The following is a 27,898-nucleotide window of genomic DNA, read 5'->3' on the forward strand; positions in this document are numbered from 1 at the left end:
TGAGGATTTCAATGTTAGCTATCGTGGATGTAGCATTTTTTTTAGGTATTTTTTTTGTTGAACAAAATTATAATTTTTTTATACTACACAAGATTTACCATAAACTGACAAAAGATGTAGAACGTTTGAACTTTTAATTACAGTTATATGTTGCTCAAAAATGCTTTAAACGTATTCACACGACTAATAAAATTACACAAGATTCAATGTATTAAACAATTCCAACTATGGAGGCTTCTGTCGGGACAGAACCAGGGCACATACACATGCACAGTTAAAACAAGCCTCACACTTTCTGTATAACAAGATTAGTGTGTAACAGGTCAAGCCTGACCATGCTGCTCCGTGTTTAAAGAACAAAACAATACGAGGAAGGCCCCCTTGACAGATTCTAGCAGCGTAAAACTGAAATGTGACATTCCTGTGGTCTAAGTGTATGAATGGCTATCATCAGCGTGTGACAACTGCATTTATTTTGACATGACCTTTTCGAGATTCTGAACAAAGCCCTCTCACGGGACGAAGGATGCATCTGGCTTCTATTGTGCAAGGGTCCTTAAAAGTGTTACAGCAATTAGAAGCTTTACAGAGGTCAGCCAATGCAAAACCGAGTCCAAACACAGCCTTAATAAAGAGGCCCTTTCAAACACACTCCCCCTCGTTTCCCCTTCTCATATCGTCCAAAGAAATCAGCTTCAAAGGCTTGTCATTTCCCTGATAACTGTGCATTAATTGGCAAAAGCTTAGGTGGAAAAACAGCAGAGCAGTGCTCAAAAGCCTGGCCGTGTTTGTGACTGTAGCCTTGACCCAGAGCTCGAGCTCCGGCAGAGCAGTGCGCATACCCCACTCGGGTTCACTCGGTTCATTCTCGCCATTTGCATATTCTTAAAAAGACAGGCACCACATTTCCGCTTCGACGCAAGGCAGGATTAAAGTCAATATTTACACACTTTTAATGTTTCTTCCCAGAACTCGGAGGCAGAGATAAGCCTATCAGCATTGTCTAAATCCACAAAAGCAGCATTAAAAGGCACTATTTTTTTTTGTTCCTGAAACTCTTGAATTCAGCAGCCAGCTTCAGGGCAAAACACACCAGTTCCTTCAGCATTTTCTTTTTTTTTTTACAAACACAACAACATTCACTGTCAAACATTAGAGCTCATCATAAGCATCTGTAAGGAGAAGAACACTGCAAAAGCACTGCGACAAAGAAAGAGGAGCATGCAGAGACCACCTGCAAAAAAAAATAAAAAAAATAAAACATACAGTCAAGCAAAACTTTTTTTTTTCCACGGCTCCAGCGAACGCCTGCGCCCGCTCCTCTCCAGGACTTGAAAGAGACGGGTTTCCTTTAAGCCGCTCGGAGCAGATGGTTCATAACAAGTCTCCTGGAAATACCTGAAGTCAGCATAATTCCTTCGTCCAGCAAAGGCTACTACTTAGACACACACCACACCGTCCCCACTGCGCTATCAACAACAAACAACACAGCCGACCTTACCCACACACGCCTGCGCTCGGCACTTTAAATCCAACGTGTGACTCTCGGTTTTTTTCCTTGCCCCCACTCTCGGGTTAGAGGAGTCCGCTCAAAAAAAAAAAAAAAAAAAAAAGGCAGAAAAAAAGAGAAAGGGAAAAAAAATAGAAAGCATGAACATTTCTTTGTCTGGGAATTCAGGGTCAGGTGGTTGTCGACAGGAATTCTGGTTGGCTAGAGAGGACTTGCTAAACGTTGGCCGGCAGCCAGGAGGGCCGTCTTGCAAGCAGCGCTGGAAACTTGCTGCAAACCTCATCTTCACCCTCATATCCATAGCACTGAGTTAATTTCCATAGCTGAGAGGAGGGAGGGAAGGAGAAAGGGGAGGAGGAATGGAGAGGGGGGAGGAGGAGGAGGGGGGGGGGAGTGGGGGGTGGGAGAGTGGAACTGACTGTAGCGTTGGACATTTACACAAATGTATAAGACAGGACTCCCCTCTTTCTCAAAGTGAAAGCAGGGCAAGGTTTCAGCCGCTTACGAGCCATTCACTTTAAGACACCCCCACCCCAACCAAGCACACACACACACACACAAACACACACACACACACCAAGATCAAAACATGCAGCTCCTTCTTCAAATAGCCTCTGTCCAGTTCCATGTCCTGTGGAGGTGTGCAGATAATGACAGCACTTTAGAAAAAAATATTGTTCCACCCCAAAAACAAAAAATGCTTATTCAGAATCAAGGAGGGGTCTCAATTATGGATGAAGGTTTCCAGCTCCATGTGGACTCCCGTTCTTCTGGAATTCTGCGGTGCTCTGTCACAAGTCGCCGGCGTATCCCGCTAATTTGGCCATATTTTCAGCCTCTCTGACATTTTTATAGCTCTTCCCCAATCCTGCCTGGGCAGGGGGCAGGAGAAAGGACTGAAGGGGGTGGTAAGGGAGGGTAAGTGTGTGTGGGAAGTGGGGGTGGTCGTAAGGGGGCCGCCACCGAATGGTAGGCCCCATTTGGTTGCCATGGAGACAGAACATTATGTAACACAGAGGCTCTCGCTGTACACCACATTACCGGGGGGAGAAATGTCTGCCGCCAGCAAGGAGACTGCAAAGGCACTCGGTTTTACAAGTGACTGGCTGCAGCTCTCCTCAACGTGCATCCAGAACCATGCCAAATACTGTCCTGAAATATGAAAAAAAAAAAAAATCATTTCAGGTCACTGTCCTCGTCCATCTCCCGTCCACATGCGCCCCAGATGTACCAGAAGTCCCTGATTTCCATTGGTTCAAAGACAAAGAAGAAAAAGGCAAAGGAAATGACAGCTCTTGTCTGGCGAGGAGCTCGAAATGAAGGTTTGATGATGATTAAGCATCCGTTTTTCCCTTCTGTGTCCTCCTTATATTGATCTCCTATTATTCACTTGTCTGCTGTCATCAGGAAGGAGGGCCACCCAGTTTTACTGTAAATTTAGCACAGATATTTGACATGAAGGCAAACTGGAATATCATATGATTTAGATGTTTATTAGATGTAATCTCTTGATTACTGCAGTATAGAAATGACCAGAGTAATATTACAAGCAGATACAAGCTCAGTTACAGTGTACTGACCAAAAAAAATCTATTGCGGGCCACTCTCAATTGCAGAAGGCAAAGCTTTGGCCCTATCACATGGTTATAACAGGTTTGTTGTCGAGGCCAAGAGTCCTATGGAGCCCTGGCCTTGCTCTCTGGGTCATCTCTGCGTGTGGTGCTGGCTAACAGCTGATGTGACTGCTCTAGGCAGTTTGCTTTCTTCCGTTTAGTTTCTTCTGCACTCTGAGGAAGCACATGCGATGGAACTGCTAACTGAAGAAAAAGTTAGGAATAAACACTGGGCATTGACTAGAAAAGTGAAATAGAAAAAAAATAATTGTACACGATTTCCACTTGAATCACAGCTCTTACATCAGTGCGGCTGCAGCCAAAAGTACGAACATTGAAAGACAAAACTGTGCTGATGTAATATATTTAACACATCTGCAAATGATGTGCAAACTGGAATCAAGTCAATTGCCTGCAACTTTGCCAGTGTGAGAAAAAATGAGCCGACACATATTCCTCCAGCCCTTTTTATTTGAATTCAAGGATGCAGGGTTTTTTTTCCCCTTAGTTGTGGTAACAGCCTTCTCAGAAGGTCTTACTCTAGGAACAACAGCCAGAAGAGAATGAGCACTGGACCTTAGGGCTCTGAATCTGTGCTTGAGGGACGATAGCCTCAGATAAAAATCGGCACAAGGAGAGAAATGAAAGAGAATGCATTGAGCAAAGAGCACTAGAGAAAGAGCAAGTCTCAGAGAAAACAGAAAGAAACAGCAAGTCTAATAAACATGTGTGCACACAGCCAGGGTTTCATACCTCACACGCCTAAGGGCGACCAAATTGAAGGGACAGGGCTTTGGAGGTTGCAGAGCAGAAGTGGGTGAAGACAGAGAAAGGGACACACTGCATATTCATGTATCCGTGCATGCTTAACGAAGGTGTAGAATTACATCCAAACACTTTTAAAGATAAGGACTTTTATCTGGGAAATATCTCCTAGATAACTCTGTACAAATGATGGTGAATATATTATTCTTAAACAAGACATTATTTAATACTGTTAGGAATAAACACAGATTTGCACAATCTCTAAAGGTACTTTAATAACTCAGTGATGTGAAACAAATAAAGCATTGGACAGTTATTCCATGGACTCATGTACCATCCATGCATTTTCGTTTGCAGGTAAATCCCGATCCAAGTTTTTAATATTGAGTATCAGCCGATACTGAGTCCCAATACAATATTTATATTTTCCTAGATAGTGCTGTTACACAGTGCACACTTTAAGTACATTATAGTTATTAAAATCAGCCCAGTGTTTCTGCTCAACATTGAATATCTCGCATTAAGAAAGAAATTGCCTGCATTATGATATGAGATTATGTCCCAATCCCTTTTCTTATTTTTTATTCCTACCCCTCATTTTTGAGTACAAGGTGTAGTGCTTACAATCTTCCTCTACGAAACAAGAAGACCCTTCAAGGCCCTGATACATCATCAGAACTCATAAAAAAGAGCAGAGCTTCATTCCCAGGTGACTAGCACTGCTCTATAGCAGCTGTGCCAGTCTGCAGTGATATCAGAGGAGCTGCTGGACTTTAGTTTAGGGTGTAATTCGCCACAATAAAGAATTCCACAATTTCAGAATTTCATTCAAAAATTATCACCCTCTCCTACTGTTCTGTGATTATAAAGCTGAATTCAGAGTCTTATTCTGCAGATTTATTTTAAACGTCCTGTTCCACCTTAAATGTTGCTGTTACCTCAGGCGCCAAAATGTAAATTTCCACTGGAAATTTAGTAGCTAACTACCAAGACATCAGTGTACTACTAGTGATGTTTTCTGACTGGTAAGATGTAAAGGGTCATAATACACTGAAACTATATTAAACTAAGATTATACACTTATGATAATAGTTTTTAAAGTAGAAAATACTGACATTTGTGTTTATCATACACTGTTTGATTTGTGCCTCTGAAAAATCTCCATTTCAAGGTCTGTATAACCCTAACATTTCACCCTACCCCTCAATCCCAAGAAGAATTGAGACACCCTACCCCTAGGCAAAACAGAGTGGTAGGGCTAAGTGGTATTGACAAGGGTTGCAATGGGATTCTGTAACAGCTATGTGTGCCTTTGTCAGACACGACTGCACCAAAAATTAGCTCAATTCTCTAGTTATATGTGTCTGGATGCTACTCGTTGTACAGAGTACAACGAGTAATGCTCACTTCAGTATCTACATCTATAGTACTACATCTACAGGGGTTGGACAATGAAACTGAAACACCTGGTTTTAGACCACAATAATTTATTAGTGTGGTGTAGGGCCTAGTTTTGCGGCCAATACAGCTTCAATTCTTCAATTCAAGTCTTGGGAATGACATATACAAGTCCTGCACAGTGGTCAGAGGGATTTAAGCCATTCTTCTTGCAGGACAGTGGCCAGGTCTCTACGTGATGCTGGTGGAGGAAAACGTTTCCTGACTCGCTCCTCCAAAACACCCCAAAGTGGCTCAATAATATTTAGATCTGGTGACTGTGCAGGCCATGGGAGATGTTCAACTTCACTTTCATGTTCATCAAACCAATCTTTCACCAGTCTTGCTGGGTGTATTGGTGCATTGTCGTCCTGATACACGGCACCGCCTTCAGGACACAATGTTTGAACCATTGGATGCACATGGTCTTACTGGTGCAGTGTGCAGTTAATGAAGATTGTCCACCAGGCTGCTCCAATTTAGCCATGAAACCTCCCACACTACAATGACAGGTGTTTCAGTTTCATTGTCTAACCCCTGTACATCTAGATCTACATTTATAGTAATCTACTATGAATTAAAAACAGCTGAGGAAGCAAAGCACTTTCAGTCTAGCAGAAAATAAACTGAGGAATACTGCTCATGAAATAAATGGTACCTTCATGAGATATCAGATGACTCGTCAAATACACTTGGCTTTTGCGTGATTTTCTCCCTTACCACTCCTGTTCTTGCCAAAAAATGAGTTGCTGTGTTGTATAGACCAAGCATATCCGGCTGAGAACGCTGATCCAAAATCAGATTTCACTTTCGCCTAAGGCTAATAAACTAGCATGTGTACAGAGTGGATCTGATATTGGATCAGCACTCTTGCATTGGTTTTGATACAAATCAACCCTTTCCTGACCATGCATCCCTAAACTCCCTGTCCTTTCTGCTGTGGGATAGTGGCGAGCAGCGGTACTCACCTCCATCTTCCACTTGGCCAGCAACTCCTCCCTGGTCCTCTTGCTAATGTAATAAGGGTCACCGGCCTGGAAGGTTACTCTGGGCATGGGTCTCTGCCGGAGGCTGATTTCCCAGCCCACTCCCCCACGGAGCCTGCCTCGAGCTCCCTGTTTAAAGGGTCAAATAAAAAGAAAAAAAAAATGTAATGAAACGCTTGTTTAATTCACTCAGCTTATCTCTCAGTGCTATCTTTAAAAGAGGGAAGGAAGCAGGCAGTTTCTCTGAGAGCGATATGAGCAGAGTTTGTTTGCTGGAGAGGTGGGGGTGGGGAGGCTACTGAGGAAAGAGAGGCTGACTCACACACCCAGGAGCTGGGCAGAACAGAGTGTGTGTGAGCGCACACTTAGATAATGGGGTTCCCCATTCTCTCAGTCCCTTCAGCCAGCCACTGCTTGTGGAAGAACCGGACTGTCCAGTGGAGGACCAAGTGTATTTGATATCTCAAGTCTAGTCACCATTTGGGTACCATTTCTTTCACAAATACACCCTCCCAGGAAAGAGGCTTTTCTAGCTGCGACAGTAAATGGAGACTTCTTAACTGCAGACGACTGAGCTCTTAATAAAGAAGGAAAGTACTGGAACACATACGCAGACACACAGATACTTACATTTACAGAGGACCCACAGACAACATTGAGCAATTTCCGTACCTCGTTCTTCAAAGAGTCTCCGCTGTCATCCTCCTTGTGTTCAACGTCTAGAGAGGGACACAACCACACAGGAAAAAATAATTACCTCAACAAGCTGTGCACAGTCCACACATTTACATTACATTAATATCTACAAGGAAATATGACTACTGCCATTTCCATGTATTTTTCCCAGAGGAGCTGTGTGTGTGAATGCAAACGTCCATCTTTATCTCCCCAGTCCGGTTAGTGCTCGAGTGAGCATTGTGTGTACAGAGCTAGTAATGTTCCTGAGAACCATGCCGTGTCTCACAGACACTGCTACCCAGATGCCAGCCTAAGCCTGAACCACATGGAAAATCTCCGGCTGTGCTCCAGGAAATAATCGGACCTGATTCTCCGGACTGTTTTCTGAGTTCATATGTGAAAATGGCTTTATATAAGAGCATATAAGTCTTCGTCTGTACAGACAAACTCAGTGGTTGTGGTAAGAAGTGCACGGATTACTTGGGCAAATGAACTACAGAGGTGCTGTTCTGGTTGTTGGTGATGTAGCACATAAAGTTCACATGGAACTTGTGGCACTGAGCATACATTAACGGTGCCAGTGGGGCTAGGTACAGCCTTAGTCACCAGAGAAATCATGGTAGTTGATGGTAAAGGGTAAGGTAGAACTGTAAAGCTGGCTTGGAGGGGGTTGGGTCTGGGACACCAGACTTTACTGTTGAGCCTTCCGGAGGTGTTGTGGGTTTAATTCAGCAAAAAATACGACGAGGGGAAGTGCCTACCTGATGAACCCTGTGAAGAGCTAGTGACGCAGTGGGTGGTTTGACTACTTATGTGATGGGCTACTCGCAGTTGTTAAGGGTAGCTGCTTGCTAATCGAATCAAAAATGGCCACAGCAACCTTAGTGGCTGCAGGTCGGAAGAGAGTGGGGTAGGCCCTATGTGAAGCATGGGATATTAGCATAGGATATTTTACATCTTATCCTGTGTATGATTATAATTACACACATTACAGCTTGAAATGTGTGTTTAAACCCTGAAGATCCTGACTCTCTCCTACCAATATCTCATCATACATTTGAGTTCTCACAGTACACCACCCATTGTCTACCGTTGTTTCCAGGTATTTAGGTCTTACTTTACTATTCATTCCAGTTAATTAAATACTGATAAAAACAACCAGAGTCACACGGATGTGCTGCTGGTGGATTTTAGGAAAGAGGGCTGAGGCCCACTCTAAGCAAATGAATAATATATAGCTCAAAACATATACAAATATATACATATATATAGGGGTATGGTTTTTAGGGTTAAGCTGGACAAATAAGCTCCTTAAATGTGCTTATAATCCATTGTCTGTCTAGTAAATAAACTGTAAAATATGAAGAATAAAATGAACAATAGCTGTTTTACCAAACAACTCTCTGGGAAGGAGTTGTCCTCACCTGCTTAGCCACTGGAGGTTGCCTTCAAAAATGTGCTAATGTACTGATCAGGATGAGTGACATCTGGTGGCTACATAGGGGAACTACAATAACAGACAGGTACTCCTGTGAAATCAACTAGCGCACCTTTAATGTAGAATTTATTCATTCATTCAGTCATTATCTGTAACCGCTTATCCAATTCAGGGTCGCGGTGTGTCCAGAGCCTACCTGGAATCATTAGCCGCAAGGCGGGAATACACCCTGGAGGGGGCGCCAGTCCTTCATGTAGAATTTAATTTATCTCTTTTTATGTTAAGCTGTATACTTCTAAAGTCTTATTTCTCAGTCACCTAGAATTTAAAGATTTGAACACAAAATGCACTACAGTGTTTTCAGGCTTAGATCAAACTTGCTCAGTTAAGGCTAATCCTACAAGACTAGAGCATGTGTTGAAAGACCAGTGGAAAACAGAAGCTGAGAGCAGTAGAGCTCATGACTGAGGTGTGCAAAACTTCATATATCTACTATTCCCAAAAGAGGACAACAGTACTAATAGCAGTACAACATAAATGTAAATAAATCTATGGAATTATACCTTTAAAAACAATAAAAATTGATGCCCTATCACTTAAGATTAAGGTCTGAAGGCAGAATAGTGAAGATATGAGCTATTTTACACACAGCAGCTATTCTATTTCATGTTCTGCTGACTATCAGAGGAATCCTTGCCCAGTAGCCTTTGAGGTGCCCTGACATTTTAATGCACCATTGAGAATACATGGAAAAGTCATTCTGAAGCTCTGATCATACTGTCAGTGTCATCATAGTCAGGTAATGACAGTGTAGTAGCTCAAAATGCAATTTCAATAATATCCCCCAAGGGAATAAAACATGGCACTGTATTTTAGTGCCTGAAATCTCATTACGATCTTTTCACTGCCATATGTGAGAGTCCCCTCCAGATCTGTATCATCCAGGTCTCTCTGAGCAAAACCTCATCTGACAAGATGAGGGCTTTGGGTTCAAATGAGCGGTCATTAAATTTGTAGAGCTCAGAGCACTTTCTGAAGCATCAGAGTACCTGGATGAATTGGAATTCAGGTTATGTGCACACTAAAGCAGTGGAACAGAATGGCTTTAGGCCTGAGTATGACACAGATCAAGTAAGATGTGAAAAATCTGTCCAAGTGAGATCTGAGCCACTTTCACGGGTCCTGCTTCAGTTACGACGAATGCACAAATGAAATCAGACAACGATGCGGTGGACAGACTTTTGATCCGAATTCTCAGTAGGCAACAGGCTTTTCATAATGTCAATAACCTGAGGCTGGAAGATGAGCATCAACCTTATTAGCGAATGCTGCTGGGAGCTACAGAAGATAAGACCAGACAGATTTATGTAGCACATTTAAAAGGCTGCAATGGCTTCACAATAAGAAAGAAATATCAAATGAATATGAAATGAACATATATTTGTAGTTCAAAAAACGTTTGGCAGGGTAGCGCAGCAGGTAGTGTCTCTGTCACACAGCTCCAGGGATCTGGAAGGTTCGAGTCCCGCTCCAGGTGACTGTCTGTGAGGAGTGTGGTGTGTTCTCCCTGTGTCCGCGTGGGTTCCCTCCGGGTGACTGTCTGTGAGGAGTGTGGTGTGTTCTCCCTGTGTCTGTGTGGGTTTCCTCCGGGTGACTGTCTGTGAAGAGTGTGGTGTGTTCTCCCTGTGTCTGTGTGGGTTTCCTCCGTGTGACTGTCTGTGAGGAGTGTGGTGTGTTCTCCCTGTGTCTGTGTGGGTTTCCTCCAGGTGACTGTCTGTGAGGATTGTACCGTGTTCTCCCTGTGTCTGCGTGGGTTTCCTCCGGGTGACTGTCTGTGGAGTGTGGTGTGTTCTCCCTGTGTCCGCGTGGGTTTCCTCCGGGTGACTGTCTGTGAGGAGTGCGGTGTGTTCTCCCTGTGTCTGTGTGGGTTTCCTCCCGGTGACTGTCTGAATATTTCAATATACATTATTTACAGCATCTGTCACTCACTGACGGTCATTAGAGGGCGCTGCCATCTGAATTTTTTAAATGAGTTAAAAAAATATTAATATTGACTAATCCACGAGGTGGTTGCAATTTTTCTCAAAATTGTAAACGTGTAGGTAGCCTCTGACACGGAAGCGTAGCCTTTGACTGTTAAGAGGCTTGCGGCTGGAGGTTGAAGCGAGTGAGGAGGTTGAGGAGTGTCAGCCAGAGTGGTGATGAGAATGGAGGGAGGCCAGGTTTACTTTGGCTGCGCTCACACCCCTGACCCTACAGCTCGTCCTACTGAGTCTCCACAGCTGCCTGCTATTAGTCCAGACCCTCCCCACCCCCACTGCCTGCTGCACGCTAACCTTAACCATGAGCATACTGGAGCACTTGTGCCAACAACATCCGCAACTAGCGCACTCATTAATCTTAACAACCCAACTTTTAGATTTCAACTAGATTTGTTTGCAATCTACTGTCTGGGAAAAAGTTTAGCCCTTGAGGCTGGTTGTGCTGCAATGTTCGAGGAAGTAACTAAGCTGCGTTTCATATCAGATATGTTAATGTAGACTGACTCCCTGTGTGATTTAGGCATGCAGCAGTGAAAACAGGAACTAAAGTTCACAGGAACTAAAATAGTGTTAAGAATCAAAAACCTTAAAGGGGACGTAAGTAAAACACAGTTCTGGTTCTTAATGAAATTGATCAAAACCCCACGAGCCCCACAGCAGTGTTCTCCCCCTGTGTAAACAGCCCTGTTCAGAATGCCCGCTTTCAGCACCTGTTCCTTTAAATAATAATGAGCCGCTCGCTGTTCACCCCGACCCTGAGCGCACATCAGTGAGGAGCGAGGAGCCGTGTTCACTCGGTTCTCTTTCTTCTCCCTTCTCGTTTTCTCCGTTTTTACTCAGTGCTCCTATTTCTTCACGCTGGCTGTGTCTGTTTTGCTGCGTTTAACATTGTTGACCATTGTTGGGGCCATTCTAAAGTCTCTGCACATGACGTCAGAAGCGGAGCGGAATCAGAACTTGTTTTATCCTGTTTCCTCACAAAATCCTCAAATTTATGTCTAAAACAAGTAATTTTTTTTTACAATAGTTCCCTTTAAAGCAGATGTTTATAATATCTGAAATATACGGGGGAGGTTACAGTGCTACACTGACTTCAAGGCTATTTTAGTCATGTGTTTAGTAATGTAAGAGATACTCGTAACATAACGTAATATATTATAACACATTCTCACATTAAAGACTTGTGAAGATGCATATTTAATATCATATTGATACGCTTTCTGCCTGGAGCCTATTTTGTGTACCCTTAAGCTATATATTAGCTGAGCATCTTCATCAAAGAAGCATCTTACATGATTCATAACTCTCTCAAGAACATCAAAGCTATTAACTGGCCTGGCTCCCAGCACCTGCTGTGAACGTCTGGGGGAGGGATGGGGTCTTCAACAAACTAGTTGCTAGTTATATAATAATGTCAAACAATTACAGGGATTTCTGACAGCTAACAACAGAGTGGGGCCTTCTGTGTGTGGAACAGGCCAAGTGCTAATGCTTGTATTAAACTAGGAATTTGACGATAACCTCAATTAATACCGGACTGTCACCAGGAGAGATGTGGAAAGGGTAAAACTAACACATTTACACAGAATATCACACTGGAGTAAGGTTATTTGTGTGTGTGTGTGTGTGTGTGTGTGTGTGTGTGTGTGTGTGAATATACCTTGCATTTTTGTTTTCCGTAGTCACACCTGCCTCTATAATAACCTTATAACTGAACAATTATCTAATGAGTTGATTCAGGCGTGCACAACTGGACCTGGACAGACAACAGCTGGGTTGACTCCAAATACACCACGGTTTCTGGCCATCGAGTTTAATTTAATTTAATATAGAGAGCTTTCGAATATCAAAAATCACATGGACCCGGGGTCATTTACACTGACCTGTTCCTGTCTGGGTCCACTACAGCAATCTCCTTCACCAAACACAAAGTGGTTAAGGAGGAGCTGTTTGAAGCTCGTCCAAGCTTGTCTGAGTTCTATCAGAGTCTGGTCACATTAGAGCACTTCAGCTTAAAGAGGCTGGGGACACAATCTGAGAGGTTTTTTTTTTTTTTTTACTCAGAAGAGGTAGTAGGTCTGGCGATGAAGTACCATACACGCCCAGTCAAACAAAAGGCCTACAGTCACCAAGCACTCTTTAGATCTGTACCACATGTAAATCCCTACCCCCTCTCTCTCTCTCTCTCTCTCTCTCTCTCTCTCTCTCTCTCTCCCTCAATAATAAGTGACTACATAATCACTTGCTGAGGCAGAGGAGGGGCTGGTTCTACTTTGGCTGCCAAGGTCAGCCGGTCCATGAGTGTGGTTGGCATGCTGTGCTCATAGAAACTCCAGCGTGCCAGGCTTATGCGTGTGCCAACCTGCGTGTTCTTAGTGCCCAGTTCCTCTCCACTGAGCTGAGATCCTTCCTTTGCCCTCCGGATGGACAGGATGAAAAACCGCATTGGGCAGTGCTGGTAAACCCCACGACTTTCGATAAGAGCGTTCACTCATGTTGGATTCGCGTTTCTGAGCTGCATGTTTACAACGCTGGATGTGAATGTGAGGTAAGAATACTAAACTGAAGGTGTGCTAATCCCTTTGAGACTGGCCTGCCAGTGAAGGTGAGCCAGGGAAAGTGCTTGGCCCCATAGTGCATCTTAAGGAACAAATAACGTTAGTGGGACATTGTGATTCGCAACTACAGGCTGAAAAGGACCCATGAGCTGCCTTCCATATGCCTAGAGTTGACTATGTTGTTTCTGCCTGTTCAAACTGCAAAGTAGGCCACTACATAGGGTACAAAATAGTGCATTATTCTTAGTAGGGCACTCAGTAGTGTAGAAGATAAAGGTGCACTCAATTGGTGCTTTTCCACTGTATGGGTCTGGCTCTACCCCACAGTCGATTTTTAGGTGCTGTTTACTCATCCTGTATCGTGTGCTGTCGTTGTTTTTTGCACTGAACACTGCTCTGCCCCCAGTTCTCACAGATCAATTACTTGTTGCGCGTTTGGCTTTCACTGGAAAGTTTCGTCTGTCATTGGCCCAAGGAGCGTTTAAACCTCTTCAAAAACACCTCGAGGTAAAGTTACGAGCTGCTGCTGTGAGTCCGCTGTGAGTCTTGATTCAGAATTTGGTCTGGATTTTCATAGACCATACACACAGAATCATCAGAGTCAAACAATGCTCAACTATCTCTGTCAAATGTGACAATACGAGCAAAGCCTCTTGTTGAGTGGAACCAGGGACGGGCGCTAATATCATTAGCATCCACTTCCTTAGTAGTTTATGTCCCATTAGGGAATACCTCAGGAAACGTGCATGTTAAAAACAGGAATCAACTCATCAGAAATATATCGCCTACAAGAGTAAAGAGTAAAGAAACGAGGGAGTCAGATGCAAGCATTTCCACGTATTCAAGAGGGTACAGATCCTGAACTGGTACCAAAACCATGAGACTGGGGACAATGGTTCTGAAGCCTAGCTAAAACTAACTGGACAGCTTGAGGAATGTGCACAGTACCAGTTTCCTGGTGTTAAAACCCCTACGACTTTGGCTCTGCACTGTCTCCAGTTGCTGAAAATTAGTCAGCACACAACGGGTTAAAAGTAGCCAAAGCAGTGTCATTGCACACTGATGTGATGTGTGCGTGAATGTCTCTGTGTGTGTGTGTGTGTGCATCGGGTGAGCGAGTACAAACTGAGTTTTGGGTGCCTGATATAGGATCAGTGTGTACGTAAATGGCCTGGGCATGGTTCCATCCACCTGGCACAGTCCCTGCTGAGAGAGCAGCTACAATACAGTCCTCTAGTCTCTCCATACACTGCACCCAGCCTGGGCAGGTTGCCAGGAGACGGCTCAGTCTCCCCAGCCTTTATTTACTGCTCTCATCAAGGTCACAACCTGCCCTGACCAGGCAGCGTAGGGGAGAGACGGAGAGGGAAAGGCAGATCTGATAGTTCTACTGGTCAGCACATCAGTCACCAAGAGCGTGGTCCCAGCAGGGCATGTCTTCATACTGTTATCAATCATTTATGCCATAACTTGTTATATTTAAATCACATTTCTATATTAACCCTGTAATCATTTACAAACCCTGCTTCTGGAAAATTCATCCGTGCTGTGTTATTACTAATGAAGCATTATTTAACAGCAACAAAACAAAAAGATTTCCAGTATTGTCCTTTTGTAAATATTAACACATTTAGATTCCACCATTTTGAAACACTCCATTTCCCATAAGAAGGAGTATATAAAAGTTATAAAAGAAATGTTAATGTCACCCCACTTGGAGGGTAGATGTAGTTTGTGTGCATCTCAGTGGGCAACAAAAATGACAATGACACTGATGGAGGCCTGATGGTGGCGCTGTAGCTAAGCAAAACACTCCGAAGTCTGTACCTCGTACCCTGTGTTTTCCCGATTCCCCAGGTCAGACCCTATTAAAAAGCCTCAAGAACCTATAAGCTCCACCCACTGAGATTTTGAGCTAGTTTGAATATTGCAAAATCGCACACATTTTAGAGCGCGAACTAGTCCCTGGATTTTTACCCAATATGGAGATATGTGCTATCAGCAAAATCCTAAGAACCTGAACTTTAATTTAAATAATTTGTGTTTTTAAAGAACAATACAAAATTAACAACCAAAATATTATATTTGCCTGTTAATGTTTCAAAATGTGAAGAAACCGTCTGCAGAGTGACACATTAAAGGCTCTCCTTTAAAGGCACAGTCCCAAAAGCCAAAGGAGGATGAGCATAACTCACATTTAGTCGGCCGCTCTAGTTTCCGTCGCCCTCGTTTCTTGCGAGGCAAAATGTGCAGCGTCTCATCTTTGTCGGTCTCGCAGTCAAGCTCATCTTGGGCAACAGCAAATCCGTTCTCCATGGAGGGGCTCATGCTCGGGTCAGAGGGGCACTGAGACCTGCAGCCGGCCGGACGGGGGAGACCATTTTCAGCAGCGTTCTTGTCCAGCGTGGAGTAAGGGACTTCAGAGGATCTGCCTTCATGTCTCTCTCCCACATCTCCATTCTGAACCTGAGGACACAACTGGATCTCCACCCCTCTGTGGTTCTTAGCCACACCCACCAGATCTTTTAATGAGCCACAGTTTTCCACCTACAACAGAGAACCCCATCATCAATATTTAAATATTCTACACCACAGAGAAGTTTTAAAATCTTCAACTGATATAATGTTCCAAATCGCTTTGTAAATCTTCTAGAATAAAATGTTATTATGCATTTATTGCAATATATGCGATAAACATGACACCGTCCATAAACTAATGCTAGGTAATTATCTACAACTTTGAACTATTTCATAAATTCAACCTTTTCTTCAGCAATATACCAAAATAAAACCTTCTGGAACTATAACAAGAACCAAAAGTATTCTTATTTTAATATGTTTTTTTCCCAATAGTGCCAGATGTGTTGTCTTTGACAGCCTATTTAGAGTTTGTTTTATGAGACCTTTATTGTGTTTTAGGATATGAAAATGTAATTATGACACTCTTTAGATAATTCTCTAAATGAAAATATGAGCCTGCTAAAAAATGACATTCCTTACAAACGTCTGATAGATTCCTTTTTACAACAATACATTAGCACTTAAGCTAAATGCTAAATTAGACTTGCCCTTTAGAGCCCACAGCAGTACACAGAAACATGAACATCTACTGCAGTGAAATATGTCATAAACACATACAAGGCACAACAACAATTGAATCTAATGGATACACAAAGTTTGAGAAGTTTTTGTTGTTCCATTATTGGCTAATACGGCAAAGGTTCACCATGGAAGATAACCGCTAACCGAGCAGGCTATCCGAACACCACACTTGGCACAGGTTTCACGACGAATGCCCCATCAAGTTCAAACACAGGGACCATGGCCCCAGAGCTGTGTGGCTGTTACCACACCTCTTTTAAACCAAAAAAAAGAAGTGATATGTGTGCCATACACCATGCATTTGTGACCCACGTTCTCTCCTCATTCACTATTGCCTCCTTTACACATAAACTCTGAGAATTTACGTATGAACTCTGGAGTATTGGGTCGGGAGGTGTTGTTCACAGCAGTTCCTGTGCAGTGCGTGACAGGAGAATCTCCGGAACATTTCCCGTGCCATTCTCACAGGAGCTGACTAGAACGTGAGGAGTATAAAGACCGGGTAATGTCCGGGACGAATGTTGCGGGTTTTCTCGTTCACATATACAGCTCCTCTGGGTAAATAGAATATTTCTGGATTACCACAAATGTGTGAAATGCTGCTTAAGGTTTGGTGTGTGTTTGAGTTTGACCAATCACTGTATTAATATTAAGTAGAAATATTATTCTGGAGGAAAAAATTGAAAATATTTATTTAGGAATATTTCCTTCTCATGCAACAATTCACACATTGCTTCTTTTTTTACGATTTGACAGTAATTTTTTATTTTACCCGTGGAAGAATGGTGAGAGATATGGGAGAATCTTGTGTTAAAAACTACTGTATCATTTACTGTACAGCTCTACAAATACAAAACACTAAACATTAAAATAAAACACCACTCCACAGCTGCTCTGTGTGGAGGAAGGAAATGTGAATAGCACTTATGGCCTCAGGGTTAAACTGAGCTCAGCTGACCATGATGCCTGTGAAACCCTTCACAGACTCTGGAAACACTTATAAAAATAGAAAAAAAAAACTGGGTTAACAGCCAGCACTACTGCTCTGTTGTTTTGCTTTTTTTTTCTATTTTTTTCTTTTGTGTGTACAGGGCTCTTTAGATGAGACCATTTACAGTGTGGTCAAAGTCCACTTCCAAACAAACTCTGGTGCGGTTTGGTTGAAGTATGAACACAAAATGGATCAAAGATGACCAAACAAAGACAAAGCCATTAAAATCCAGTTAAGCCAGAGAACAATTCAATTATTTCACTGGACATCTTACATTAATTAGTGATCTGTTTGCTTCATGAACTGAATCCTGATGTCTCAGTGTGAAACACCACACACACACCAGGACAAAAAACAAAAGAATCATTGGTATGTTACAGCGGTGCCAGTTTTACAGTGCTTTTCTAGACTTCCAAAGTGCTTTACACTTTTTGGAGCCATTAATGGATTCACCTCAACTCCCACCAATGTGCACCATCCACCTGGATAATGCAAGAACTCCCGATCCGTGCCAGTGCGCTCATCACACATCGGCTATTTTGTAGGGAGGAGATGAAAGGGTATGGAGATGTATATCAGGCTTTGAATGTAAATTAATTTAAGTGCAAATACAGAAAGCGAGTTAGGTGTGTAATTTTTGGGTTTGCATATTGCCTTCATTTTGTATTTTTCATTAATTCAGATCAGCTTCTACAAGTTTGTAGTTCAGTGTTTTTGTTGCACTGCTTCCAAAATCTGTATCATATTTGTAAACTCTGAATTGTAGATGTTACATTTGCATCTCGTTTACTTATGTACAGAGTTAGGACTGTAACTGCACGTCTCTACGAGTCGTTACGCTTCAGCCCAGAGACATGAGGGAAGCAGGGAGATGTGCAAAGAGGGTTCCACAAAGATCGTTAAATTATGCCTTTTTATTTTCATATTAACCAAGTGTAACCCATCTATAATTCAATTTACAAGTGTGATACAGATTTCAAGGCTCACTGTATGAATCTGGGAGCAGTGTAACAACACCAACAAAAAGTTTGCATGTAGCAAACTAAACTACAAATTTGTAAAAGCTGATCTGAATAAAAAAAAAAATACAAAATGAAGACAAAATGCAAACTGAATGAACTAATAGTGCTTTTCCACCGCATGGGTCCGCTCTGCACGACTGGACACGGCTCAGCTTGGTTCGGCTCACTTAAAGCTTGTTGCTTTTCCACTGGCACAGCTCTCCGCGAAATGGAGCAAAACTCTGTTTCTATAAGGAATCGCTGGCGTTGAAAACCATAACATCATGTATCATCAAATGTCACATTTTGGCTTAAATCTAACTAACTCCATGTTAGGGAATGAATGAGCCAGATTAAGTCAGTTAAAGATGGGAATAATCAGGAGGCCAGAAGACATCGGGTCGTACTCCAAATCTCTACCAGGAAATCCCCAGGGATCTTTTACGACCTCACAGATTCGAGACCTCAGTTTTACGTTTCATCCGAAGTGCAGAGTCTTTGTTCTGGGTCTCCTTGTATCAGACAAGGTGCAGACCAGATGCACCACATCATTCCACACAACGATGGTTCTTATTACAGAAGCATCACTCAGCAAACACACTTCCCATATTCGTGTTCCTTTCAAAATGTCGAGTCACTCAAGATGCCTCATGTCTCCATATCCTGCATAGCAAGAGATTCATCTCCGCACACAAAGATGCAACATCCCCCCGATCCAGCCACCTGCTTAGCATTTGCAGGAGCCACAGCGTTGATATGAGAAACTGCTGAAATGGAAGAGCCTCAGGAGAATGTGAGCAGTGCTGCCGGAGTGACAGTGGTGTCTCTCTGCAGACCAGCAGCTGCTGTTGCGTCTCACCAGCTCGGGGACGTCAAAGCTTTCATGATGGGGGAAATCAAAGAGGTCATTGACAGAACACAGAAGGTTTTTCACGTCTCATGCTCGAGCCGAAGCATGAGCAGGATCTCCTGGTACAGCTGCAGGATTGTTTGGTTCTCTTGCTGTTCTCTGAAGTGTGAGACCTCAATTGGGCCTCAACTTTTACATGCAACAAGCTGAACACAGAGCAGCAAATATCCCAGGCAGGCCTGTGCTGGAGACCGTGTAAGACAGAGGGCGTCTAGGAATTGGGAGATGTTTGGGAATCTTTGGGAATTAACCAGATCAGGTCCGTTTGCCATGTCATATACAACAAATACACTCTGGTTACTTAAGCTTATGGAAAACCTCAGAACTGAATTTAAAACATCTGCATTTCCACTGGTCGATGGTTTCTGAGCAAAAGGGGCAGCCTTGGATTTAAGCTGAGGGCTTGGGACTGGACGTTCACTGCTTCAAACCCCTAAACGGACAGGATTATATGGGCGGGGGAGTGTGGAAAGGGTGCTGTCCCCTCCTCAACATCCACGACTGACATGCTCCTGAGCAAGACACCTAACCCCCATAACGCTTGAGATGGTGTTTGTGTGTGTATGTATTTTGTTGTGCTGTTGTGTTCTCCCAGTGTAGGCATGGGTTTCCTCCCACAGTCAAAAAACATGTTCATAGACAGATTGGCTGTGTAAAATTGCCTAGTGTGATTGTGTGGCTGAGAGAGTGAGTGTGTTAAACACTTGTTCACAGGTGTGAGTGAGAGTGAGTGGGTGGGTGAACGTGTGGGGGCACGATGCTGTCAGACTGGAGTTCTGACTTCCTCAAAGCCTAGACACCATTCAGTTGATCAATGTCGAAACTTGTATGAGGAAATCCTGGGGTGTCTGTGTTGGATCTAAACCAAGTGAGAGGGCTGGTTTGTGCACCGAAACAATGATTGAAACCATAGAAGAACTGAGATGTTCAAAGAGAATCAATGGCCAAGTTCTGCTCTAGGGCTGGGCAATTAATCGAAAACGAATCAAAATCAATGTTCAGGACTTCTTGTCTTTATCAATTGTATCATTTTTTAAACTCTTAATTATTTTATGTCCTCACTGTGTGTTCATGTATTGTCCCATTAAAACCACACTATTGTGCTTTAGTCACAATCTGCCACATGGAAGCAACATGGAGGAGAACCTAAACGCAGAGGCCGACCGAGCAACTCGAACAGTTCGTAGCAAAGAAAAACACAGCCTCTGTGGTTTGGACATGTTGTGTTTTGACGTTAATTAAGATGGCACTGAACAAAAGTCAAATCCAAAAGTCAAAGACCAAAGCACAATCACACACCAAATATGTGCCCAAACAAAAACAGAACAAACTCTCAGGAACATTAGAAAAAAAATTATCCCAGCTTTATCCCAGCATATTTACAGTACAAGACCCATCAGTAAACTATAAGGGTCAAAAATACAAAAAAAGAATAATCATTCATTAATCGTAATCGTGGTAAAATCTAAAATAGATAGATAGATACTTTATTGATCCCCAGGGGAAATTCAAAATTAATTGTGGCGCAGATTTGTGCTCATATCGCCCAGCAGTAGTCTGTTTTCAATCCTACAATCTTATTTAAAGACCATGACATGACCTAAAGCAGACCATTCAAGCACAATCTCACTAATAATCAGGACCTGACATTCCCTGTAAACAAAAGTGTGCTGAGATACCTCCCAGATGAAATCAGACCACAATGGTGGAGCAATACACACCGAAACCCAAATACTTCCTTCCAAAGGATTGGTTAATTTTTCTTCACAGCTGTGAATGTAAGACTAAGACTAATGCGTGGCTACTGTACATTAACTCCAGCTCCAAGCTTCTGCAGACTGTAAATGCTGTAGGATGCATTCTTTCCGTTTGTTTCATATTTCACTCAACGGTACAGGAGGGGGTGGAGGTATGGCAGGAATGTTGGCTGTTCATCAGAAAGGAGTTGTCGGGCTTCTTTCCTCAGCCCTAACATCTCAGTGTCATAAAACAGAAAGAAGGAAGCATTACTCAGCCGTTAAACGCAGTAAAGCAGCTGGCAAATTGTAACTAATAAACATAGAGTTTTACACACAACAACTCCATCATACCGTCTCATCAAACACAGCTCAGCACAGCTGGGAGCACCATGACAGATGTTCAAGCTGTTAAAAGATGAAAAAAAAAAAAGCATGGTAGTAGCTTTCCCTACACGACATAGAAAGAAAACCTGCTCGTGCTCGGTCTGGTGTTTGAAGTGCTTCACGAAGGCGACCGTCTCACCAGTCCCTGAGCTCTAGTGTAAAAATAGCCGGCGAGAAATACACAGTGGGGGGACAAGACCATTACTGGGTCATGATGAAAAGTGGAGCGTGCCTTGTGAGAGGGAGAACACCCTTCTCATGGCTCTCTTAGTATGAAAAACTCATATCGTCGCTTTCCAATGAAAAATATGTAAAAAACCTTCTTACAACAATATGTTCATTCTGCGCTTGCGCATTAATGTGAATCCACCAACCCACACACTTCAAAGACCATCCAGGTGGTTTTAGTTATGTTTATGTGAAAACTAAACAGAGGCTAAACAGAGCAGAACAGACACAATAGTGGCTTTTCCATCCATCGAGTTTTTGTGAAACTTAAAAATGCACTTTAAAAAAACCTGAATGGCCCAAAATTCACAAAAACATCCAAATATTGCAAAAGGAATTTTTATCCTCTGAAAAGTTAAGACTGAAAAGAGCGACGGAAAGAGGGTTTTCAAATAAATTATTATACCTTGGACCTGGAGGTTGTGGGTTCGAGTCTCTGACTGTTCTCCCCGTGTCAGCGTGGGTTTCCTCCAGGTCCTTTCACAATCAAAAACACGTTGGTAGGTGGATTGGAGACTCAAAAGTGTCCGTAGGCGTGAGTGTCTGAGTGAATGTGTGAGTGTGTGTCGCCCTGTGAAGGACTGGCACCCCCTCCAGGGTGTGTTCCCACCTTGCGCCCAAGACAATTCAGACAATGAATGAATGGTTCATACCAACTACGCCCGGGGCACAGAGCCCCGGATTTACCTTGTAAACACAGGCTTTTAACAGAATGCCCCTGACTCTCCTTCTTCTCTTCTCCTAGCCACACTTCAAGCCTACTCCATTTTCATGCCAGGATTTCACCCGTTTTTCTATTTTTGAGCATGTGTAGATTGTTGTACACATATACACCACTACAGAAAAGTCACAGACCACACAGCATTTGTTTACTTTCCGCGGAAAATAGTAAGGGCAAGTTCTGTAACATCACAGAATGCCCAACACAGAAAGACATATTAAATCAACTTGTTGTTGTGTTTTTGATATAAACAGCTGTTAAAACAATTCTGCTAAAAAAAAATTCCACTTAGATCTCCCCATGTCCCTTGTTTCAATACAATCCCTGATGATGGGAGCTTACGTTTAATTTAGTGAATGGAAACATGACCCTTTACATTTTCCACTAATATTCCTTTTGGGTGGAAACTCGATCCTAATGAGTGCTGAGAAATAAGAGCGCTGAGTAAGAGAACTGAGTAAAAATGGCTAAAAACAGAGCCTCACCCTCCTCCCTGCTGTGCACTCGGGGATGGGGTGAACGGTGAGTGGCTCATTATCATTTAAAGTAACAGGCGCTAAAACGTTTGTGTCCACGGTGGGCACACCTTAAAAAAAACTGAATTAAATAGTTGTAAGTGATCACCACCTTATAGGACCTGTAGTGCATCATATGTAGACAGTCAGTCTTCATCTAATATGGAACCTAAGGTTGGCTAATGAGGCATAATCATAAGATTGCGCAACTTTACTGCATCTATTTCTAAACAGCTTGTGTTTCAGAGAGGAAGACTGCATTGTCCTACAATTACCAACACCATTACCTGTTGAAGAAATGGAATATGTCTATAATAGCATCAGAAATCCTCAGGAGGGAGGGAGGGGCGGATGTGGGGCAGCTGATCGCCTGCCTGCCCTGACATGCCCTCTCCGGATTAATTATGCAAGAGCCAGGATTATTTTCAAACACAGGAAAACGGGCTCCGCAGCAGAGGATGTTTACCAGGGGCTGGAGGTGGAAAAAGCGCAGCGGCTGACGTCCTAAGGGTGGCTCCGCTAAGACGAAAAGGAGAAAGAGGAAGCGAGGCTAATCGCTAAAAGATGAGGAGAAAGACAACAGAAGATAAGTTTGGCAACGGGCAGGATGGAGGAAACGATATCAAAGCAAAGACTGATGTCAGACAAGAAACATTGACTATGAAAAGAAAGGGAGAGAGAGAGAAAATAAGAGAGAGAAATTTAAAGGAGCAGATAAATGAGTCCTTCAGCAGCTGGTGAAAGCAAATGAGTGCTATGCAACACCCCTCTGTGACCTACTGACCCAGACATGGCCTCCGCCAGAGGTCAGAACACAAGACAGCCTAAACACAAGTGCAGGGCAACATGAGCTGCAGCTGCGCAGCCGAGCATCCAGTCTCCAACATCACAGACCACTGAGAGGCCAGGTAAACACACTACTTAGAACTGAAACCGTGCTCTTAATCATTGCAGAGAGTAAGGATGTAAAACTATATATTTTATATTATTTTTGTGTACCTTCTTACAATTTGACAGATGCTCAATTTCTGAATCACTGTACAGAGTTCAGGTGATATAGCCTTTGGAGTCTGTGTAGCATGGTGTCCCTGCCCAAGCAGGCAATCGAACCCAGCAGTGAAGGGCAGCGTTGTTACCTACAACACATTAAACTCTAACACTAGTTAAGCACATACACCAATCTTTTAATGAGTTTCTCATAACTCTAATTTGCCCGCTAACTTTGACTGGAAGTTATTCTGTGTTTAAACATCAGTGATTAGACATGTCTTTTGCCCGAGGACTGGTTTCAGATATATATCTGTGCCACGTTGCAGCCGTCACACGCAACATGCTTTAACGTGATAATGTAAAAGAACGTGTGCACTAGGGGGCAGCATCTAAGCCAGACGAGCAACAAAGTATAAACAGAGATTGATTGAGTGTTATATGCTTTAACTGATTGTGGCTTTGTTTTTCACTTTTGTTTTTATTTATTTATTTTTCTGTCTTTAGGATTTTGCTACTCTCCTGTTTCTAAAGGTGTATTAAACCCTATTCGGATGGGATTAGTTTTACCTGTGACCGTGGGGGTAAAGTAATTAGTACCGGATTATCTCAGTAGTTTTAATCTCGTCCCAATAGACCATTTTAGTTATTTTTCTGGAGTGCGTTCCCGTTTTAGTAAAGACTAACATGGGTAATGTAATTTCTCCACAAGAAGTCAGTAATATTTTCTTTTAGTAAAGACTAAAACGGGAGCCTTTTACCTACTGTGAAAATGACCCCAGGTTATTAATCCTGTCCGAATTGATATGTGGCGTAATGCTGCGTCATATCCCGGTTTTTCACTGGTTCTTGAGAGCGGAGGAGCTGCAGGAGGCGTTTAATGTGATGAAATAACTCAGCAGCTGAATGATGCCCTGAATGATGTGCTCAAAAGTTTGTTTTGTGCATCCTTTGTAGCCTCCATGCGTGTTATGAATGTGTCGTGACCATTAAATGGTTTATAATGTGGGTTATAATCACTGTGTGAAGGATTATATTGATGCACGTTATCTGTTATGAAGGACTCGAAGATAAAGTCATTGAGGGCTGTATGTTTTTGGTGTGAGGGCTGATCTCAGAACAGTTGTGACAGTCTAAAAACTCCAGTAGCTCTGCTGTGTCTGATCCATACTGTGTGACAGCAATGTGTGAGTAGAGTAGCCCCTCCCATCTCTGTTTTTTTCACTGCGATTTCTTACCCAGTGCGAATGCACCATAAATATTACTGACTTCTTGTGGAGAAATTACATTACCCCTGTTCCCATTTAAAACTAATCCTGTCTGAATAGCACGTGGACTCTAATCCTATTTTATTACTAGTAAGGACATATTCTATATCGATAACAAAGCATTTTTCTAAGCCGTTCTAGATAAGTGTTTAGTAAATGCCAAAAATGGAAATGGAAATAAAACGAGGATATATTTACTTTTTAAAGCAAAAGTAACAGAACATCACTGACGTTTGCAGCAAATGGGAGACTCACCATTGTCCCACCTTGTGGTATATTTACAAAATACATTTGATTTGTTCAGTAACAAATTTGGAATTTGTGTGTGTGTGTGTGTGTGTGTGTGTGTGTGTGTCTGCTTTTGTCAAAAAAAAAAACTCAATAGATTTAATACAGATTAACACACAGATTCCTCATTTCACTGCAGTTTACAAAGTGAATGAACTTGGTGCATGGAACTTTATCTCCGAATAACCTCAGACATTTTATTGTTCAGCCACACAGTTTTCCTATCCCCAATATTTGAACAGCAGTGTGTTTGTTGTGAAAGTGCACTGCAGCATTAGCGCAGTACTCACGGGGAGGTGTTTGCGCTTTCGGCTGTGTCGCCCCACTTCACGGACCGGAGAGCTGAGCGCTGGCCTCTCTACGGCAGCCACATCCTTCTCCAGCCGGGAGGTCTCAGTCTGCTCAAACGGCACACAGCGTCCATGTCACAAACACACAACACACATGCCCCTAGCCCAGAAGTGTCACACTCATGTCCTGGGGGGGTGGTGTCACAGAGATTAGTGTCCTCCCTCTTCTCACAATCTCGACACAGATTATGAAGGCCTTACTAATGAGCTGGTGAGTCGAGTCAGGTGTGTTACATGATGTGGAATGATACATTTCTAGTGCCGTGGTCCTCCAGGAACAGGAACCCTGCCCTCATCTCTCCAAAGCACATTAAATTCGATCATAATGTGTTTGAAATAAATGAATGTTAGTGTCCAGACGTGTGCAGCTTGAGGAGACAGGGTCGAATAAGATTATTTCCACTGCTTTTTTATGTCAGGCTTCTTTCGACCCAAACTCACCCAAAGGTTGTAGAAGCAAGAACCCCACCGTACAATATTTGCAGGAGTTGAATAGGCTTCTCTTTCGCTCTCTCTTCACAGACGAGGATACTCAGATAATGAGAATAGCCGTGGCGCGTGAATGACACCTCCCTTTTAGCCGCTATGAAGTGAGGATTCTATAGCCGCCGCGCTGACCTACCACTCTCGGCTCCCACTTGACACAGTTACAAAGACATTCGGCAGCTCTTTTTCTCCCCTCCTTCCTTTCCCCCTTTGTCTAAGCACAACTAAGCCGCCCCCAACCAACTCCCACTCTCCTACCAGCCAAGCACCCTAGGGCGTACAGAGGAGAAAAGATGATCCAATGGTGCCACAGTCCTGGGTCTGACTTGAATAGCGCCTGCCTGCTTCAAATCCAGAATGCTAATCACAATACAGAACCTGTCCAACAGGACTGAAGGGTCAGTGGACACAGATACAGAGCAAAACAGCCAAGCCTTCTTATGTGTAATCGGGCCGCCATCAAAATCTCTAATCCTTCATGTTTTTTAACCTCCACATTCACACAATCAGTCTAATCTAGGGCTGGACAATAATTCAATATCAAAATATATAAAGTGTTTCAATAACAATCATGTGATTTTTAAACACTATATTTCAATATACGTTATTTACAGCATCTGTCACTGACACTCAAGGCACTCACATTATGAAGTTAGTTTAAAAATATTAATATTGAGAAAGCCAAGAGAGGTGTATGTTTGATGCTGATGTCATGTTTCTTGTTTGTTGTGGCAGTTTTTCAGTGGACTTTTTTTTTTCTTCTTGTCAATATTGGAAATATACTGTATCATCCAAAACAAAAATATATCATGATATCAATTTTGGCCAAATCTCCCAGCCCTAGTCTAATTCTATGGAAAGTTCAAAATATTAGGGTTACAAATATGTTTTAAAGCATTTTTGTGTAACGTATAACTGTATTGTTGTGCAGTATTAAAGGCTAAGCACCACTTAATGGACCTCCTCCATGGATATTTTACATTATTTGGTTACTGACATATATAAGTATGAATTAAAATGAAAATAGCAGCTTAATTTGCTTTAAAACTGACAATTTTATTAAATTGACAGAAAAACCCGAGCTCGCTACGGAAATTCTTGAACGCAACCGTGACGTCACTGGTGGACAACAGCTGAACAACGCCGCGGTAAAACACCGTTATGACTGACTGTTATGACAGTATCTAGCTGATAGCTAAATAACCAGCATTATTCATGACAATAGCCTAGCAATAAACTAAACTCAAATTTAGAGGTACCGTTATTCTTGTAAATGTGATCGAAGTCGAACTCGAATTCATCCGACACTATAAACCTCCGTAATGCAGCTACGTAGCTGAGTATAATCTGAGCCACCGAGTTTAGCGAGTCAAGCTAACGTTAACTAACACCAACTAAAACAGGCGAAGTGAGTGTCCTTACCCTGTTTACCTCCATGTTACAGAGGCTCTTGAACACCTTTCGTTGGTGTCCTTACATGCCCATATTGTTGGAAAAGCGCCAGTGAAATGAGCTACAGATAACGGAGTGAGCGGATGGTCCTTTCCAAAGTGCCCGTTTAAAGTGGACAAATTTAGTCCATTTTCTGGATATTTGGGGATCTTTGGGACATTTGTGCACAGATGTCCCACTGTACATTGAATGATTGCAGCCAAAAACAACACACCTTTTCGTCATTTTGCATTAAATTAAGTGCAGCTTCTAGAGTTGTTGTCCACCATCTACGTCACAGGCAAGACGCCTATTAGAGTTTCCGAACACCGTGGGGGGGGGGACCAACGGTCTTTTAAACCTTATTCCTTGAATTAGTAAGAAATAACAAGTTTTCTGACTATCAATAAACACAAGTTAGGAACTCAAATTCCAAATTCCTAATTTGCTGTATTTATTTGTTTGACACT

General features: G+C 42.7%; 1 protein-coding gene across 7 annotated transcripts in view; it reads right to left on the reverse strand.

The window, feature by feature from the left end:
• Positions 1-27,898, reverse strand: part of dnmt3ab (DNA (cytosine-5-)-methyltransferase 3 alpha b) — a 51,732-nt gene that overhangs the window by 18,311 nt on the left and 5,523 nt on the right. For 3 of the 7 annotated variants that reach the window (XM_066674360.1, XM_066674353.1, XM_066674380.1), the window contains exons 3-6: positions 25,452-25,559; positions 15,223-15,574; positions 6,984-7,030; positions 6,294-6,440 (exon numbers count right to left, since the gene is read on the reverse strand). In XM_066674360.1, the coding sequence (XP_066530457.1) occupies positions 6,294-6,440; positions 6,984-7,030; positions 15,223-15,574; positions 25,452-25,559 (654 nt within the window). The other 4 variants (XM_066674370.1, XM_066674388.1, XM_066674405.1 and 1 more) reach the window with 4 other exon arrangements.

Source organism: Hoplias malabaricus, chromosome 1 (genome assembly GCF_029633855.1).
Source record: "Hoplias malabaricus isolate fHopMal1 chromosome 1, fHopMal1.hap1, whole genome shotgun sequence".
Lineage (NCBI taxonomy): Eukaryota > Metazoa > Chordata > Actinopteri > Characiformes > Erythrinidae > Hoplias > Hoplias malabaricus.